Here is a 21,636-nt window from a genome sequence, read left to right on the forward strand (position 1 = left end):
AATGTGAGCCAAAATCATCACAATTAAAAGAACCAAAGACTTCAGTCTGTGTGCACTGAATTTATTTAATACATGAGTTTCACAATTTGAGTTGAATTACTGAAATAAATGAACTTTTCCACGACATTCTAATTTATTGAGATGCACCTGTACACTACCATTCAAAAGTTTGGGGGTTTTAATTTGAAATGTATTCCTGTGATGGCAAAGCTGAATTTTCAGCAGCTAAATATGTTGTCAATATGTTGATTCAGTGATCAAGAAACTTTATTATTACATCTACGTCTTATTAATGTTGAAAACAATTGTGCTGCTTAATATTTTGTGGACAACATGATTTTTTTTCTGGATTCACTGATGAATATAAAGTAGCTACAAAAGTACAGCATTTATTCGAATTTTAAATAAATGTCAAAAAAAAAGAAACAGAAAAAGAAATTAAAAGTAAATAAACCGTAAAAATCTGTATTGTATCTGTATAGTTTTGATACTTGCTGTGAAGCTGTGATAGGAGAAAAACGTGGTTCATTATAAGCTGATATTACACTAGTGCCATTCCTGTAGGTGTAAAAGCATTTTGAGGAATACTGGGTCTGTTACCAGAGAAAGTGATCTCTGTCACATTGCCTACTGTAGACAAAGTGTTGAGAGCCCCTCACTGAAGTTCGAGATAAAAAAAAAAAACTGAGTGTGCCAATGTGACATTCATTTTTCACTACTGCTTTCAAAGGTTTTTGAGTTGGTTGTTTTTCTAGTTACAGAGAAGTGACAGCTCTTTTTTCTTCTTCATAGAACACACCCTAAATACTCAGTTTCAGTCTGTTTTGGGTTTCTTTGCACAGTGAAGATGTAAGACCTGCAGAGCAACAGACTCTCTTTCACTCTCTCTGACCCTGAAGAAGAGGGAAAGTCCCTGAAACAAGAGGCTGAAGCTATTCCTTTCATCCGACATATCCCTTCATCTCCTCACCCATGAACAGCACTACTTCAAGCTTTCATAATGCATGTCATTCATATGAATCTGCCTGTATTCTCAAGTGTTTGTGTGGTCAACAGCACAACAGCATAAGGCTTAAACCAGTTTAGTTGTTTTGTAGTCAGAACAGCATAAATACACAAATACATGAGTGAGTCAGTGAGTGAGTCAGTGAGTGAGTCAGTGAGTGAGTGAGTGAGTGAGTGAGTGTGAGAGTGTGTGTGTGTGTGTGAGAGAGAGAGAGAGAGAGAGAGAGAGAGAGAGAGAGAGAGGCAGACAGACAGAGAAGAGAGAGTGAGTGAGTGAGTGAGTGAGTGAGTGAGTGAGTGAGTGAGTGAGTGAGTGAGTGAGTGAGTGAGTGAGTGAGTGAGTGAGTGAGTGAGTGAGTGAGTGAGTGGTTTTGGACATAAAAACATAAGTATGATATAACTCATTCCCAGGCCATCCAACATGTAGATGGGTTTGTTTCTTCATCAGAACAGATTTAGAGAAATTTGGAATTGCTTGCTCACCAATGGATCCTCTGCATTAAATGGGTGCTGTCAGAATGTCTTATAAAGTGAAAAGCTGCATGTTTTTTAAAAAACAAACCCTTTATGAAGGTATTTAAACCAACATATGAGTCCAACACTGTTTAAAAAACAACAGCATATGCCGGTTAGGTATTATTTGAAGCATGGCATCTGGTGTGAGCTGGTCCTGAGTAGGAGTTAGTTGCTTAGGACCAGCACATAACCATCTTAAACCAGCTCATAACCTGCTGTCATGCTTCAAAACATACCTAACCAGCATATGCTGTTTTTTCAACAGGGACAATCTAATAATAATGCTTCCTCAAGTGAAAAATCCCATCACGTTTTGTCCTTTTACATCAAAACACTGTTTTTGCTTGTAAACTGTACTTGATCTATGTATATTTTGTCTCCTGTTTCAGACGAGTTCAGTTTTTCCACTGGAGAAAGCAAAAGTCTTAACGATGGATTTGTTTGTGACTGGAGTCATATCAGTTGTTTGTGGACTACTATGATTTTCATTCGATGTTTGAACTCATTCTGGTGGCACCCATTCACTGCAGAGGATCAGGAGCAAATGATATAATGCTACATTTTTCCAAATCTGTTCAAACAAATTCATCTTGGATTCTTGGATGGCATGAGTGTGAGTACATTTTCAGCCTTTAATGCCACGGCAAGCTATCAGCATGAACAGCAGCCAGTTTTCCATACAGACAGCTACTCTCCAGTGTTGTCTGAGAAAGACTCTTGGCATCGTGTTGATGCCTGACGCTTACATCATTACTAAAGCAATCGATGTAGATAAACCTGATACAGATGTTTTAACAAACAGATCTGATTTCATCACTTGCAAAATGACAGCGTGGACATTTGAGACATACTGACGCAGCTATAAATAAAGAAAAGAATGAACAGTGACTAATGTAACATGACCTTTAGGAGAGGAAAGCAGAAGAAATTACATCGAGCCACTTCAAGGATCCCCACATGCATTTGTGGACTGTGCATTCTGTGTAAATGTGAGTGTGGGGCAGATCTAGGGCATGTAATCAAGGGATCACAGCTGGACTAATGGGTGGCATTATTCTGCTCTGTAGTGACTCTTAGCAACTCCTTGTCGTTCCCTTTTTAGCATTATGCCAACGGATGTCACAGCTAAGCGTTTGGCATCTGAGGCTCCCCAATGTGATACTTGTGTTATATCGTTCTAACTACTAAACTACTAGTTTAGTCTAGTTTTAATAAGTATTTATTTTTTCCGTTATGAATTACCATACATGTAACAGACAAAAGTCCAAAATCGGCAACTAATCGGATCGCTGCTTGTTCAAGTAAGTTGTTCTCTTATGTCTTCTTTTACAAAATGGCTATTTTCACCGAAAGTCCATTTATATGGAGTCCAGTCAGCACGTAAAGTGAAATGCATGCCATCACCTTGTGAAAGCAGCTTGTATGTACAGACCAGACTAGAAGTGACAAGCAAATCTCACAACACAGCCACATACACCATATAACAAAGAACTCCTTCAGTTCTTCTAAAGAATGGCACAAAACAGGCTGCACAATCCAGCTCAATAAAGTGACCTACATTTCCATTGGGCACAATTTTCTGCATAAACTGAGATACCAGTTGGATGATGCAGGACTTCAGAGAATTGTTTCAGTTTAATTAAAACATTACCCTGGCCATTTTATTTGCAAAAGAGGCCTTTCTGGTCTTAGATAAGCACAACAGTGTCTAGAGACCCATCAGAGACACATGAGTGTGTGTGGATCTTAAAGGCTTTATTCACGAGGATCCTACAGATAGTCATCTGGAGATTGTCTAAAGGCAGGATTCAAAAGTGGGTTTTCACAGTGATGACATAGAAAGAACCATTTTTTGATTCGCCAAAGAACCTTTCATTTTTAAACCATTTTAATAATCTGAAGAAACTTTTTCCATAAAGAACCTTTTTTGGAATGGAAAGGTTCCATGGAAAGGCTTTTCATAGAGACATACAGTAGATGCCAATAAAGAACCTTTATTTTTTAGAGTGTAAAGTAACCACATAAACACCCAGATAAACCCAATAATTGCATAGCAATGCACTAAAAACCTCTTACCACACAGCCAATCCACAACAGATTAGTACCATGGTGGTGTGTTTTGCATGGCTAACCACACACATTTTTAACATTAACTGTAAAGAAAAGTATATAAACGTATTCTTGGTTGCACACAAACTACCTGGTACCACTTTATATCAGGTGGCCTTAACTACTATGTACTTACATTTAAATGAATCATTTGGTAAAATGCACTTATTGTGTACATACATGTTTTACATTGTATTTTTAAAAAATTACCTGCATAATTACATCAGTAATTAATTTGTGTAATTACATTTATAATTACACTTTTGACCCATCCATTACACCTTAACCCATGCTTAAACGTATCCATACCACCACATTTGTCTCTAAACTTATCCGTATCCCACCTTAATAGCAGCAAAAGTGTTTGATATAAGTACATAGTAGTCAAGGCCACCTAATATAAAGTGGGACCACCTAAATATTTTCAATTGAATCATTGTGTTATTTGGCCTGGAGCTCTATAACGTAACAGAAGCATGTGTTTGTGTCTGTGTGTATTAATATAGACCCTGAGGGGTTCAATTAATTACCCCAAGTTAGAATAGTGTCTAGGTCATAATCTTGTGGTGACGACAGGAAGCAGACATGCAGGATATTCCCAAACTGTGACCGAGTAACCAAAGGAATTGATAGCATCTAGTGTTCCATCTGAGCAGACGTGCGTGACTGTATTCCATTAGATCTAATCGGAAAGCATGATCTGATCAGATAGACGGTCTAGATTATGACGTCAAGTTCTAGCATCCAAGTTTAGACTGGGAACAGTTGTCTTTTGAACATATTATGTTTGAGAATGTGAATGTAATGTTTTAGACACTTAAAGCGTTACTCCACCGCAATATGAAAATGTTGTCATTATTCACTTACCCCCATGTCGTTCCAAACTCGTAAAAGCTTCATTTGTCTTTGGAACACAATTTAAGATATTTTGGATGAAAACCTGTAGGCTTTAAACTGTCCCATAGACTGCCAAGTAAGTAACACTGTAAAGGTTCAGGAAAGTATGAAAAGCATCGTCAGAATAGTCCATCTGCCATCAGTGATTCAACCGTAACGTTATGAAGCGACGAGAATACTTTTTGTACATGAAGAAAACAAAAAATAACAACTTTATTCAACAATTCCTCTCTACTGTGTCTCTCCAAATCAGCGTAGCGCCATTTTGGCAAATCTTGGCAAACCATTTTGGCAAACCATTTGGCTCTTCTTTCAAACCAAAGTGTAAATACACAAATACACAAAAAACGTATCCTTGTTTTGCGCGGCTGATACAGAAGAGCGTACGACGCCTGCGTACTGCTCAGATTTGCCAAAATGGAGCTACACTGACTCTTGTCGGTTCATAACATTACAGTTGAATCGCTGATAGCAGATGGACTATTCCAGGGATAGGCAACTTCGGTCCTGGAGGGCCACTGTCCTGCAGAGTTTAGCTCCAACCCTAATTAAACACACCTGAAAAAGGCAATCAGTGTTTTCGGGATTACTAGATAGATACAGGCAGGTGAGTTTTTATGAGGGCTGAAGCTAAACTCTGCAGGATAGTGGCCCTCCAGGACCAGAGTTGCCTATCCCTTCTGACGATGCTTTTCATACTTTCCTGGATCCTGACAGTGTTACATACTTGGCAGTCTATGGGACAGTCTCAAGCTTCCCGGTTTTCATCCAAATTATCTTAAATTGTGTTCCGAAGACGAACAAAGCTTTTACGGGTTTGGAACGGCATGGGGGTAAGTGAATAATGACAAAATTTTCATTTTTGGATGGAGTATCCCTTTAATTGCATGCTATTTACAATTAAATACCGACTTGAATAGGACTTAAGTACATCTTTATTAGGGGTGTAAAGATACACCACACATTCGTATTGTACTGTATAAGGCTTTCAGTTTGGTACGCATTACAAACTGAACAATTCGTTGGACTAATCCTATTACATATGGAAACTAAAAGAGCTTTAAGTGTCTGAAATATAATGTTCTCAGTGTCACTGTGCTCAACAAGGCAGCCCAAATGACGTAACAGGCAACGTGCTGTCTGCCTCGTGATAACCTCCTCTTGCTGGGGTGCATCAAAAGACGATGATCTTGTAACGACGATAGCCAGAGATATTGTGAGAGGTAACAATTACATCAATATTAAGAGGATTTGGCATTTCCAATTAATGCAGGCCTGTTGCATTCTTATTTTTATTAGGACTATTATTATTATTATTATTATTATTATTATTATTATTATTATTATTATTATTATTATTATTATTATTATTATTATTATTATTATGAAGTTGCTTTTATTATTAAATTAAAATAATTAATTTGCCCTGCAATATTAGCTACCGCATAACTGACACGCTGCAAGGATAACAAAAGATTAGGCTATTTATTCCTCGATTCAATTTTTTTTTTTTTTTTTATATTTTAAAACAAGTCTATATGCAATGAATTATAGGCCTATAATTAAAATATTAACTCAGCAGTCATCAATTAAAATCAGTGAATAAAAAGCTTTAGCCTATTTCAAGCACCAACTTTCAAAATTATTTTGACTATATATATTTTTTGGCTATATTTATTCAAAGGAGACGTATGCGTATATCTTTACAGAAGCAGCACAGAGAGCCGCTTCAGAAATGTGCGTGGTGCAGCTGGAAAAAACACGTTTTTGCAAAATTGATGCGCTTCCATTAGAGGTATTTTCAATTCGAAATTTCAATTTGCGCAATTTGAAGGGTAATGGAAACGCGCCTACTTTCTATATACTTAATATCCAGCGATATCATCAACTTGATTGCACAGATACTATTTAAACTGAACTGAGCTGGATGATGACATCACTGAATCCAATGATGAACTTCCTTTAACTGAAAATTGAGTGTTAAAGGAACTAGTAAATTGACTAAGAATAAGACGTTCACCAGCATAACTCTTGCACAAAGTTTGCACATTGCTTATGTGATATCCATTGGTTCGCCTTCAACTTTATGCAAATGAAGAGCGAATTTCAGGAGCGACAGCCAATAGGAAAGAAGACGGTAGAGCTCATGTGATCGTTCTCCTCTCAGCTGTTGATAAACATACTTGATGGAAGAAATAAGGCTCTGTTTCTCATTTATTTTTGTTTGTATGTACGGATTTAATTTAGATTTAGATTATATTTAGTCTTTTGCCTCCAAAATATTTGTACTTAGCGGCAAAAAACCTGATTCGCTGTCAAGGCAACCACTATTGAGAATGCCCACTATCAACCTCATCGCCAGCCCCAGGCGACATGCAGCAACAAAAGTCTAAAGTCCATCTCTCAAATGGACCATTGACACTCCTAACTGAGATTGTAGATAGAGTGTCAATGGTCCATTCGAGAGATAGGTGGCGGTAATGCACTTATAAGTCTGCGATCCACCATAAAGCAAGAAGAAGATGCCTCAGGCGCCTGCTGCTGTGAATGTGGGTTCACAAGAGTTCTAACAGTTTGGACATTGCGTGAATCAGAGATAAAAATACTGTTCAGTTTCTAGCACAGGCCGATCGTTTCGTGTCTTTACACATCAATGTATCGTTGCAGGCCGCAGGGTTTCATTTGGATTTGTCTATGCATGTTTTTTTTACTCTCATAGATTTTGTTACCATTGCCATGCATTATACGGCTGAGAGACTGCAACGGCTGGAGTTAAAAATCATAATTTGTGTTCTAATGAAGAAACAAAGTCACCTACATCTTGGATGCCCTGGGGGTAAGCAGATAAACACCAAATTTTAATTTTTGGGTGAACGATCCCTTTAACTGCTTTAGGAAAAAATGTTGAGTGCTACAGTTGCTCTGATGCTGCTTCCAGAGCTGGACCATGCTCCTTATTTAGTATCAGCTCAACAAGCAATAAGGAAAAACTAATAGCTTAAAAGGTCTGTTTGTCTTGAGACAATGTTTATGGAAAACAACTGTTCTGGCACAGAGTTCCTTTTAATCAGACCAGATAAAAAGATTACCGGACAAATTAATGGAAATGCAAAGGGACAACAACAGTGTATGCAGCAGTGCTGATGCTATTACAGAGAGACTTTGCCGTGGACACAGAGATAAAGCATTCTATCTAAAAAATTTATTTTACGTCAACATTAAATGCAAACTGCAAACCCTTGCACTGATGTACACGTCATCAGAGAAGAGATGCCGTTGCAGGGGGTGGGCATGTAAATGTTTATGATTATTAATATTAATAAGCATTATTACTATTAATCAGCAGCAATTTTTGAGTTTATTGAGGTTTATTAAGTCCTTGTTAATAATTAGTTAATTGGTCCACAAATTAAAGTGTGACCAAAATAATAGTAATGTGCACAGACATATTATCCTTAATTTATTATAAACATAAATAATTTATAAATTTTGATGTAATGATGTCTTTAAGAAAAAGGTAACTTTAGTAAATCAAAACGTAAATAATAATAATAATAATAATAATAATAATAATAATAATAATAAAAATTAACTACTGTTTGTCACAAACATAAGTATATACTCACTGTAATCTAATGCAACACTGAACACTGTCATAAAGGGGGGTGTCATGCACCATTTGAGTCTTGGCTGAAGTAGGTTCAAGTCTGGACAGTCTAGACTCTAATGTTTCGACTTTTGTTTATTGTGAAAAATGGTCCGTGTTTAAATCCTGATCCGTCACATCTGAACGAGCATGACGCCTCTGTGTCATAACATTATTTCAGCATTTGTGCAAATGCATTTATTCTGCCTCTGTGCACTTTAGGTGCAGTTTCTGTGCTGATAAGGCACCATTTACAGAATGATAAACATTATATGACCTGGAGTACACACAGAGTGGCACCATCTAAGTATTCATTCAATTGCTGTTCTCCAGTCAGTAGAGAAAGGAACATACAATACCCTTGCAGGCTTATACCTTTGGTAAAGTCCTCCAAGTTATTCAACAATTCTGTTTTCAACATCTTAATCACACTTTCGATTGAGATTGTCTTATTTGAATAACCTGTTACGCTGATGTCAATCCCACTAGTCTAATATGAGAACAGTTACAAAAATGTTGCATTACCAGTCCGTCCACAATTGAACGGCCTACATAACACAGCTTGCATGTGAAAGGCAGCTTTGACATCAATGCTTACTTCCTACTTCAGTCTTATGTAATGATAATATCTCGGTCGAGAGAGAGAACAAAACAAGCACAGATGATCGAACATATTTTTTTAAAGGAAAATCACAATTCCCAGACTCATGCTTTCAGGACAACTTGTCCCTCTAAAAGGCAGTTTGTTTGTTGAGAAGCTAAACAATCTAAATACCCAAAGGCATTAAATGTGCGAACAACCATGTTCACAAGAATATTACTAAGGGGATTTCTGCTGCCAACTCATGCAACAAACCTAAAACTGCAGACAGCTTTCAAAGAACCTCATCACTATTGTGGGATTTATATGTTAGTTTTATGAGGAACTGTGTACTGCAAATGTGGTAAACAAGAAAGGGCTGGTTTCAGTCTCATAAAAAATATTTAAATAATAAATAAATATATTTTAATAAATATCTGTTAGATAACTATCTTGATATCTGATTTAGCCTTTTAAAAAGATTAAAAATTATTCTGACAGTTTCATACAGGTGCATCTCAATAAATTACAATCTTGTGGAAAAGTTCATTTATTTCAGTAATTCAACTCAAATTGTGAAACTCATGTATTAAATAAATTCAGTGCACACAGACTGAAGTAGTTTAAGTCTTTGGTTATTTTAATTGTGATGATTTTTGGCTCACATTTAACAAAAACCCATCAATTTACTATCTCAACCAATTAGAATATGGTGACATGCCATTCAGCTAATCAACTCAAAACACCTGCAAAGGTTTCCTGAGCCTTCAAAATGGTCTTTCAGTTTGGTTCACTAGGCTACACAATCATGGGGAAGACTGCTGATCTGACAGTTGTCCAGAAGACAATCATTGACACCCTTCACAAGGAGGGTAAGCCACAAACTTTCATTGCTAAAGAAGCTGGCTGTTCACAGAGTGCTGTATCCAAGCATGTTAACAGAAAGTTGAGTGGAAGGAAAAAGTGTGGAAGGAAAAGATGCACAACCAACCAAGAGAACTGCAGCCTTATGAGGATTGTCAAGCAAAATCGATTCAAGAATTTGAGTGAACTTCACAAGGAATGGGCTGAGGCTTGGGTCAAGGCATCAAGAGCCACCACACACAGACGTGTCAAGGAATTTGGCTACAGTTGTCGTATTCCTCTTGTTAAGCCACTCCTGAACCACAGACAACGTCAGAGGCGTCTTACCTGGGCTGAGAAGAAAAAATGGACTGTTGCCCAGTAGTCCAAAGTACTCTTTCAGATGAGAGCAAGTTTTGTATTTCATTTGGAAACCAAGGTCCTAGAGTCTGGAGGAAGGGTGGAGAAGCTCATACCCCAAGTTTCTTGAAGTCCAGTGTTAAGTTTCCACAGTCTGTGATGATTTGGGGTGCAGTGTTATCAGCTGGTGTTGGTCCATTGTGTTTTTTGAAAACCAAAGTCACTGCACTCGTTTACCAAGACATTTTGGAGCACTTCATGCTTCCTTCTGCTGACCAGCTTTTTAAAGATGCTGATTTTATTTTCCAGCAGGACTTGGCACCTGCCCACACTGCCAAAAGCACCAAAAGTTGGTTAAATGACCATGGTGTTGGTGTGCTTGACTGGCCAGCAAACTCACCAGACCTGAACCCCATAGAGAATCTGTGGGGTCTTGTCAAGAGGAAAATGAGAAACAAGAGACCAAAAATGCAGATGAGCTGAAGGCCACTGTCAAAGAAACCTGGGCTTCCATACCACCTCAGCAGTGCTACAAACTGATCACCTCCATGCCAAACCAAATTGAAGGCAGTAATTAAAGCAAAAGGAGCCCCTGCCAAGTATTGAGTACATGTACAGTAAATGAACATACTTTCCAGAAGGCCAACAATTCACTAAAAATGTTTTTTTTTTTTTTTTTTTATTGGTCTTATGAAGTATTCTTATTTGTTGAGATCGTGAATGGGTGGGTTTTTGTTAAATGTGAGCCAAAATCATCATAATTAAAAGAACCAAAGATTTAAACTACTTCAGTCTTTGTGCAATGAATTTATTTAATATACGAGTTTCACAATTTGAGTTGAATTACTGAAATAAATGAACTTTTCCATGACATTCTAATTTATTGAGATGCACCTGTATAGTGTTTTAAAGAGAGAGTACAACTATGCGAATTCATAGATTAATCACCTGTCTGAATAGGGTCTGAAAGGACTAAAATGGGGTAAAAATATCTTTCTGAAAATGCCAATAGGGAATAAATTGGGGTTAAAGGGACAGTTCACCCCAAAATGTAAACTCTGTCATTGTTTACTCACCCTCATGTCATCCCAAACATGTTTGACTTTCTTTCTGCTTAGAAACATAAAAGAAGATATTTTGAGAAATGCCTCAGTGTTTCTTTTTTGCCCATACAGTCCCACTTTATATTAAGTGGCCTTAACTACATGTACTTACATTTAAATTAATCATTTGGTACAATGCACTAATTGTGTACATACATGTTTTTACATTGTACTTATATTTTAAAAGATATCTGCATGTAATTATATATGTAATTAATTTCTGAAATTACATATATAATTACACTGTTCCCATCCCTTATACCTAAACCCGACCTTACCCGTACCCTACCTCAATAGCAGCAAGTGTATTGCAATACATGTTTCTGTGGCTCAGTGGTAGAGCATTGCGTTAGCAGCGCAAAAGGTTATGGGTTTGATTCCCAGTGAACACACATACTGTTAAAAAATGTATAGCCTGAATGCACTGTAAGTCACTTTGGATAAAAGCGTCTGCTAAATACATAAATGTAAATAATATTATGAACAAAATGTACTTAGTAAGTACATTGTTCTTAGTTTTTGATTTAAGTACATAGTAGTTAAGGCCACCTTATATAAAGTGGGACCAAGCCTGGATTAAACAACACATATAAAGAGCATAGCAACACTCTTTTTAAGTTTACCAGTGATGACTTAGATGATACAGACAGATATTAACAGACAATGGACAAGATCATAAATGGCTGCCCACTGCTCCGGGTGTGTGTGTTTATTCACTTTGTATGTGCACTTTGGATGGGTTAAATGCAGAGCACAAATTCTGAGTATGGGTCACCATACTTGGCTGTATGTCACGTCACTTTTTTCCCAATTTTTTTTCACTTTAGAAGTATCCCAACCAGGATGGTGAGAGTTTTACAGTTTGATGAAACTGAGCAATAGACTACCAACACTTTTTAGAATGGTAAAAAAATAAATAAATTAAAAAAAAATAATAATCATTTTAAGTATTGTAGCATGGCCTGCGGTGACCCGTTTATCCTTTCATCAAGTAGGACATTCATGGAACAGAGACCAAAAAGGCACACAAACAGATAAACAAATCCATCTAAGCCTCTAAGACGACGTGTATTCAAATGATCTGAAAGACACAAAAAAACAATCAACCTTTTACTCAGAGCACTTTTGTTATGATAATCATCTGTGCTACAGGAAATTCCTTCATTACTGTGCTTACAATTGGGAGCCCTTAACTGAACAAGTAGCCTAACACATGCCACTCACACAGACAAGAGCAAGATCTACTTATGGTTCCTTTTCTGATGTGCTTTCTATAGTTCTTTACTTTTTTCTTTGATTAAATTTAGTTTTCTTCCTGTTTCTTGCATACACACATGCACATTATCAGTGGCCTCCTGCAAAGCAGCATGTGTGGGATGGGAAGTGGGTTGCTGGGTCAACTCCAGTGGGGCTGTTTGACTCACAAAGAGCCTATATTCAAACTCCCAGCATACATGCACACAAACCTACATAGGCACAACACCACCAGAGGAACTGCCACACGACTACACATGCGCATGCATACAAATGGCTCAAATTCCCATATAGCATTTTAAACAAAAATCGTATATACTGACAATCAAATATAACTCCACACACAATTCATATTAGCAATTAAAAACAAAAATTTTAAAATTGTAAAAAATGTTTAGAAATTCATTGTTAATTATATATTTAACAAGGAAATACATACACATTAAACATAGTAATTGCCTTAATTATGGGGCATTCCCTGCACAAACAAACACATTTATTTATATTTATTTCTATTTATGTACAGTTCTTTTTTTTAATCAGAATATTCTGTTCTGCTTTTTATGTTAATGTTCTGAATTGTAGTATCATGTGTTACCATGGTGTTGTTTTGTCTTTGTGTGACTAACAGCGTTAAAGGGCAATTTTGATGACCTTTAAGTCATCATGTGGCCTTCTATTGTCCACCTGTGTCATTATTAGCACATTTTACAGTAACAAACAGATTTTAATAGCTCTAATAGAAAGGTTCATTGACATTCTATAGTTTCTATACACGGTTAGGAACCGTAAACATATTTTCCAAGAAGCATTGGTATACTTCTTGGAGCATCGTCACTGTATTTTGTACAGTAAAGATCTGGCAACCACAGCAGCTAGTTTCTCAGTGTAGATTATAAAAAAAATTTAAATAAATGTAACTAAACTACTGTGTGTCCCACTAAGAAGCACACAGAATTCAAATATCCCCCATAGGTTGTATCTCATGACAACTGCACCCATATTGATATAGTGGGAACTCAACAAAGTACACACGCAACGGTTTAAAGCAGCCTGTGCAAATACATTTTAAGACAAGCACTTAATTTGTCACTCAGCAGTTTTATCTGCCTATAGCTGGACTACACCTTTCCCTGCAGGTGTCACGGCCTGCTGCTCAGGTTAAACTGCTTTATGTAATTTAATATTCACCGATGCTTGCACATATACAGTAAATTAATGAGTACAGCACAATTCACAAGCATGCATGCCATCACAGATGCAACGTGCCACAAATACTTGCTCTGCCACCTCCTTGCTCATCAGTCTGACATTGGGAAGAATTATTGCCAAAAAAATAATTAATTATATGTATTTAGTTATTAGGTTTAAAGCCTTATGCCACAAAACTCATACAACGTATTCACTGATAATATTTAACTTTTAGTTAAAGGGAGAGTTCACCCAAAAAATGAAAACTCTGTCATCATTTACTCACCCTTCACTTGTTCCAACCCTGTATGAGGTATTTTCTTGAGCACAAATGAAGATGTTTTGAAGATTGTTGATAACCAAACAGTTGACTATCAATTAAGACTTCTTTGTACAATACTGTTATGACCTCAAAACTCTTTAGTGGTGTTTTGTCTCGTCCATTTTAGGAATATTCTGAATGATTTGTAAACTAATATACACATAATCAGCTCCATATGTGTGGCTTTTCTGATGTAGTAAACTTGCTCTGTAGCTCACCTATAGTAGAGCATTACACTTGTGATGCAAAACACTTATGATTCAGGATAAAACATCTCATAGAAGTAAATTAAAACTGTATTTTAATGTGCTTCATTTCATTTTCAAACAGAATACAAAATTAACATATTAGCACTGCTCACCGGATATTTCACTTTCGAACCAACTTAACAAAATGTTGCAAGATTCATATTCATCTGTTTCAAATAAAAATGAACATGCTTTTAGCACCACTCACTGAACATTTCAAATTAAAAGTGTCACGAAACTTGCAATAAGCAACATAATATCATTTCACAGTACTGTCGCCGACATGTATTTTCCAGTGAGCCTGGGTTGTCAATGTTATATAACTTTCAGTTAAAATTGTAATATTACATGCTGTAAAATGTACAAAACTTTAAAACGTAACTACAAGTACCAGGGGAAAAGACCAATGTTGACACTATGCAAATGCACATGTTAAGAAAACCCCAATGTGCAACACTAATCAAGGGTTTCCTTAATTCAAGGGGTTTGTTGTTGCAGCTGGGAACTATGGCGCACTTGCTGCATTTAATCAAGTATGCATAACAAGTGTCCATCAGTGTGCACTAAACTACAAGAACAGCTGAAACAATTTGTCCAAGGGCTTTAATTTCTGATGAGTCAATTACCATTTGCATGCAGATTATTTACCCTTCGATTAAGTCGGCATTCCACTATGACCGCAGATCTGGATTACATTCATCACATGAGCAGTTTGTAGTTCTGTACAGACAGCAATCTGTCATCTCACCCTGTGTCCTCAGCAAGCGTCAGACTGCTTCCCGTCAGAAACGATCCACTGTCACTAAAGGCATGACTAATATTGGGAAAACAGCTGTGGGGTTATGAACCAGAATAGGCTGCCTGACTGAATCAGTCCTGTTTGTTTATGCATTAGGCCTTGGTTCAGTTTTTTTTTTAACTATTTATTTTTTATTCTATACATTTTTTTTTTTTTTTTTTTTGATATTTAAAACATTGATTTACAGGAGTGTCCTAGAATCTATCATTCTGTGGATCAAATGCATCCATTTGAACATACATAGTATACAATCATCTCCAAATTCAAGGGGCCCAAAGCAAGTTGGTGGTCACCCACATCAAAAGCTAAACAGTAGGCTACACTAAGATCTTATTGAGCGACCCTCATCACAAGGCCTGGGACAACATTCCCAAAAATCTCACCCCTATATGTGACAACAGCCTTGTACAATGACAGACATACAGTATATCAGACATGTCAATTAATCTGCCAATATTTGGACATTTGAGAATTTATTGTCATCAGCCAATGATTGGGTGGTATCTGTGACACATATATTTTATACCTAAAATAATCATCAAGTTAGAAGTTTTCCAAGTTAGAAATATTCTAGAATTTATAATGACCAAAAAAAGAAAAAAAAAAAGTTGCTTGAATGGAAAGCCTTGCGCTAGTAACTAATACACATGTACTAGTACTTAATGAGAAGTTACTAGTTAAACTTTAAAAAAAAAGAGTGGAATGGTTATCTGTCACTATTAGAATAGTGACTAATTACTAAAAAGTAGCCAACTATTGATTTACTTGATAGACACTAGTCACCATTACAGTAAGTTCTAAAATAATGGATGTTAACATTTTAAAAGATACTAGTAACTACAGGATTATTAATTAGTGAAAAAAAATGGTAACAAAAATCAATTGTTTAAAGGAATAAATGTCAAAATACTCTAGCTTGCCATAAAAAGCATGGTTAATACATTTGTGTATACCCAGGGGTGTAGGCAGCGGACGGGCCTGATGGGCACAGGCCCGCCCACTCTGATGAATAGGCCCCTCCAGTTAATTGTACAAATATAACACTTGTTAAATAATTATTGTTTAAAATCTACTTTAACACAATTACAAAACTATTATAACATCTCAAATAACTAAAACAAATAAAATGTTTTAGCCTAATTCTTGATGAGTTTGACTGACAGCTGTGTTGGGCAATTAGGTGTTATCCAGGCTATCCATGTCACGCATGTGAATTTGTGTGTGCTCCCCCATTTAGTTAGCCTGTAATTTAGCTGTGTGTTGGAAAATGTTACTTCTGTAAAAAGAACTTTTAAAAACTCGCACTGACGCGAGAGAGAACCCGTCCATCAGCCCGCAAAATAACAGTAAGACTTTTCAGTTCCAAGCACAGGCTGATCCGGTTCATTCTGTAAAGCGGGAACACACTAGGCTACTGTCAGGCCAATTATGAATGTAATTTTGGCTCAGGCAGACTGCTTTCACGAAGTGTTTAAAGTCGTGTAGTGTGCAGTGTCTAAAGAATTTAAGGCCAGCTGTTGCCAGTTATTTTTTATCAATTTTGTGACTGACGCCAGGGACTTACTGCACCTGTTTCCAAATTCATTTAAATAATGAATTAATTTATATTATGATTTGATTATTAATAATAAAATAAAAATCATGACATTTCTGAATAAAATTATTTTATACACTTTAGTTATAGGCCTATATAATTATAGCCTATTTGAGGAAATACAGTGCCTCGAATAGGCTACATTTATGTAGAATGATGAAATGAAAATGAAAAATATAAATTTTAACTAAATAAACTAAATAAAGCCGTATTTAATTTTCGTTCTAACTGATACTTAGGGCTTTGTATGTGGACAGGTTGTAGCTGCTGTAATCTTCAGCGGTGTTTAGGGATTGGGGCTTTTGTGAATGATTTTAGGTTTTGTCGACAATGTGTTCTACGATTTATTTTTCAATAGGATCAAAGAAAAGAAGATTGAAATGACTTGAATATTGACTCCGTCCGTTAGTTACTAGTGCCCGCTCACTTTACCCAGGCCCACCCAAAAATAAAATACTGCCTACGCCACTGTGTAGGCTATACCGTTTCATTCTTCAGTGAATAACGTGTAAAATTAGTGTCAGTTTCATTTTACCAATTTACAAAGGCATCACATCAGCCAGTGGCCGTGGAAAACCCCATCTGGTGGTTTCTCCTCACAGAGGTGCTGCCTGAGGACAGTGCTGTATGGAAGGGGTTCCTCCTGCTCTCTCATGCCAAGCGTTTATTGGTGGAACAGCAGGAATTCCATGTGGATGTTGTCCTGACCTTCATCACTTCCATAAACAGTCACTATACAGGCAAAGCATGAGATTCTCTAGAATCACCCAGAAGTGATCTGAGGCTGGGAAAGACCTGCCCACCATCAGGACCCACGGTGCCGCGAAATGACGACATTAACATTCCCTGATTAGCACTCATCAAAAACAGCACTGACAATCGATTATCACGGTATCTGGACTGTATCTAGAGTTACTAAATCACCCCTCGATAGAGGACAAGAAAATAACGCAGGTTGATCAGATCTGTGGTTTATTAGGATATGAAGGTCTTACCTGCAGGAGCAACAGCTGCTTCTGGATCAGGAGTGACTCGGTTCGACAAATGACTCGTGTATGAACTCTCTAAGCTCAATACCGCAGAGATGACGAGTCCACGCAGCAACAGAACCGCTGCCCCGGACAAGAAAGTCATGGTGTGCAAAAGCTTTCAACGAGCAATAAATAAATCAACAAGAGATCACACAGTATTTTAACCCAGTGGTTAGGCAAAACGAATCAAAAGAATGAAACGTGTGATTTCAACAGTAAGCACCGAGTTTAGATACCCGAAATAAACGAGAAGATCCAACCTGTAAAAACGCAGCCAAAAAAAAGAAGTAATCCAAGCTAAAAGACGATCTAAAAATGATCCACGCTGTCCTAGACGTCAAAAGAAGATCGCGAGGGAAAACTCCATCCAGAAGAGATGGTCAACTCTTCTAATATGACACATTGAAATAGACATCAGAGCATACAGACATCAGATCCTCGACTGGGTTGGAGGATCTGGCTGTATCCTACTTTAGGATCCAAACAGACAAGTGCAAACTGACGAGGAATCCCCGTTTGAGAGGAGATGAAAACACGCATTTTTCTGCTTTAAAACACCCCAATGAGTCCAATGCAATATTCCAGTTCTACACTGGAAGTGACAGCAAATAGTCACGGTACATCCACAAGAGCCGGCAAAAATCCAGCATAGTAAACACCTCTGGGAAAGAAAGTGTCAGATCCCAGTGCGCCGTTTAATCCAAATCCATCGGGACCATCCGAAATACACGCGTGTGCCGTTCATGTCCAAATATTAACCGAGTTTAAATGTCAAGTCCGCATGACTGCGCCTGACTTGAGGGCTCAGGTCTGCCCGCTGCCTTTGCTAGTTGATGCAGAAACTACATTCAGGGGGCGGAAGTCCGTATGCAAATCATTTGACAACCCCAAGCCGGCAGTTTGATTCTCCCTCTTCGGTGATCTCGGCTTAAACTCTCATATGACACAAAAGCAGCTGCCTGGTGTGAGCTGGAAGGGCTGTGTGATTGGAGGACTATCGGTATGCACAACAAGAGTGCGAAAGTTGCTCGGGAATGCTGGCGCCTCCCAGAAACAGCCAGCTCTATTGTTCATCACGTCCCACTTTTATTTCTCCCATCGCGACACACAACAATTTACACCCAGAGAATCATCCAAGTTTTCCTCCTCGCTGCGGGCTGCGATTGGTTGAACGGTCCCAACATGGCAGAATGCGATTGGCTGACAGCGCGAGAGAACGTGAGCTTTGAAAAGACAGACCGCGGTTCAAAGCAGGCAGGAAGATCATGGGTGTTGCTGTGCTTTGTGGGATAATGTTCATCTGGAATATGATACTGTTTTTTTTTTTTTTTACATAAACCGATGTGCATACAATTTAGTATTGAAAGTGAAGGAGTTTGTTTGTTTTCATTGCTTTATGATTAATTATTAAAATGATGTACTCATCGCATTGGGATTTAGACTCAAGACATATGAGACTTACTTAAAAAGCTGTTTTATTTCACATGGAGCAGGTCGCCCACCTCATGAACTCTGCCATGTTGACATCACATGACCAGCATCCAGTTGGCCAGTAGCTAATAATGCATCCACTTTACATAAAATTACATGTAAATAAACAAAGCAAACATTATACACTACCATTCAAAAGCCTGGGGGTCAGTTATATTTGTAAAAATATTTTGTTGTCTCTTATGCTCACTAAGGCTGCATTTATTTGATATAGTTTAACAGTAGGCTAATACTGTAAATTATTATTATTACAATTAAAAAAATTATATTTGTTAAAAATTTAATTCATGCAATGGTTTAATCTTCAGCAGTCATTACTCTAGTCTTCAGTGTCACATGATCCCTCAGAAATATGATTTGGTGCTCAAGAAACATTTATTATTGAATATCAATGTTGCAGTTAGTTTTTCTCTCTCTCTCTCTCTCTCTCTCTCTCTCAGGATTCTTTGATGAATAGAATGTGCAAAAGTATAAAAGTGAATATATATTAATAATAGAAAAATTTAGTAACATTTTAAACCTTTTTGATATATTTTTTTTTTTTTCATAAAAGTATCAATTTCTTTCAACAACAGCAAGAAAAAAAAACATACTAACCCCAAATTCCATAAGACCCAGAGTCCATAGTAATGGACCAGCATGTATGCGACTGACTAATAAACCAATTACCAGTAAACCAATTCGGTACCAAAATAATAATAATAATAATAATAATAAATAATAATAATAATAATAATAATAATGTCCAAACAAGCAGTATCTGCCAGAATGATTAAAAAAAAAAAAAAAACATGATAACCCTGTCAAAGCACAAACTACCAACAATGAAAAAATATTGCTGTGATTTAATCGAAGAATGTTAATTAAATGTGTGTTATAGTAGACAGAAAATAACATGCAGAAAAATAAACAAAACACAAAATAAAGAAATTTGATGTTAAGGCACTTATAAGTACTCTCACTTAATGCATCCAGGCCAATAGGTGTCAGTATAAAGTGCAAAACCATTGATACTATTTGAACTAATAAGAATCAGCTAAACACTAACAAAAGCTTTATGAGTAAAGCTTTAAATATCACACATTGTGCATACAAAAAGTAAAATGCTTTCATATCATATCATTGTTCTAATGTATCAATAGTATATTATTTGATATAAATGTTTATATTGATGAAATCTGTTACATTAGAGTGCAATTATTATTCTTTTTAAATATGTAGGCCTTATTCTCTCAAAGCAAGCTCCCTTAACTTCCTGCATAACAGTTTCAACTGTATCAGCAGGACAGGAGGGCAGTTATTACAGAGGTCTAAATATATATAGGTGCCCAAGAGAGAGGCAGAGGAAATGTGATAGTGCCTGTCTAAAAGAAATGTTTCAGCGAGGAGCAATGCTATGGTACAGTGAGGGACCGCTAGGGGTGCGCTGCTCCCATGGTGACAGGGCGTGGGAAGCTGTGTAAACAGGTGGCAGATGTACAGAGAGACCAGTGTGAGGCAATGGGGAGTGAAAAGCAGGGCAGAAAATGGACGAGTGGCATAATTTGATATGAGGCACAGAGGGAATGAGAGGGGCAGGCAGATAGACGGACAGAGCAGATGTCAGAGAGCCGCAAGAGTTTGCTTTAAGCTGGGGTCAACTTGTATCGTCATGAATGATGCTGAAATTCATGGGACTGAATGCACTATACAACTTTCTTTTTATGTATTTATTTTTTATTATCTATTTATTTATTGGCTGGTCAATACCACTGTTTCCAACTTCAAATTTAGATGAAAACAATATCTTAACAATAGCATTTTATTTCTTCTTTCTCTTTGGGTATATTGTTTTATATTTTAGTTGTTTTAGTTTATTTAAAGTGCCCCTATTATGGATTTTTGAAAATTACCTTGCATGCAGTGTGTAACACAGCTCTAAGTGAATGAAAACGTCCTGCAAAGTTTTAACTCTGAAAGTGCACGTGTGTAAAGTTATTGTCTCTCAAAAGAAAGAGTCAACTCTGAATCATTGAAACGAGTCATTTTTAAAACGAATCCCAAGCCATTTCATGCTAACGTCAACATGAAACATTAGCATATTGTGCACCCACTTGTTGGTCTTTTTGCATTGGTCTGTATGAAAATGCAAATTCATTCTTTGCCACTAGGTGCCACTTTTGGAGCGGTAAAAATAGCGGTTTCCCCAGCAGTTTCCAACTTTGCGACTTTGTCGCTAGATTTAGCGACTTTTCAGACCCCCTTAGCACTTTTTTCCAAAAAGCGACTAACGAGAAATATAGCGACTTTCTTGGACAAACCTTATTCAGTCTCTGAGACTCTCGCTACTGCCGCACGAGCGCGAGGTCTTGCTTTCCAGTATTCAGTCTCTGAGACCATTAAAATGCAGTACGTTTAATTTAATTTGTATGGGGAGTGAAATATTATGATATAATTGAGGCACGACAATACGACGTACTTACGTTAGCGACATTCAGGCGGGTTTAGCTCAGGGGGGCAGGGTTTCATATTTTATTGAAGCAACCCTGGGCGCCGCCATTGGCTAGCAGACCGCCACCAGCTGTTAGCATTCCATTGACTCCCATTCATTTTGGCGTCACTTTGAACGAATAACTTTACATCTGAGGTGTTTAAAGACTCCATTTGT

The 21,636-nt window shown here is 37.2% G+C and overlaps 1 protein-coding gene across 1 annotated transcript in view; it reads right to left on the bottom strand.

The window, feature by feature from the left end:
• Positions 1-18,646, bottom strand: part of stim2b (stromal interaction molecule 2b) — a 56,092-nt gene extending 37,446 nt beyond the window's left edge. The window contains exon 1 of the mRNA XM_042728323.1: positions 17,463-18,646. Within this exon, the coding sequence (XP_042584257.1) occupies positions 17,463-17,601 (139 nt within the window). The 5' untranslated portion in view covers positions 17,602-18,646. The remainder of the gene's footprint in view (positions 1-17,462) is intronic.
• Positions 18,647-21,636: the final 2,990 nt, after the last annotated feature.

The sequence above is a fragment of the Cyprinus carpio genome, chromosome B7, assembly GCF_018340385.1.
Source record: "Cyprinus carpio isolate SPL01 chromosome B7, ASM1834038v1, whole genome shotgun sequence".
NCBI classification, from domain to species: Eukaryota; Metazoa; Chordata; class Actinopteri; order Cypriniformes; family Cyprinidae; genus Cyprinus; species Cyprinus carpio.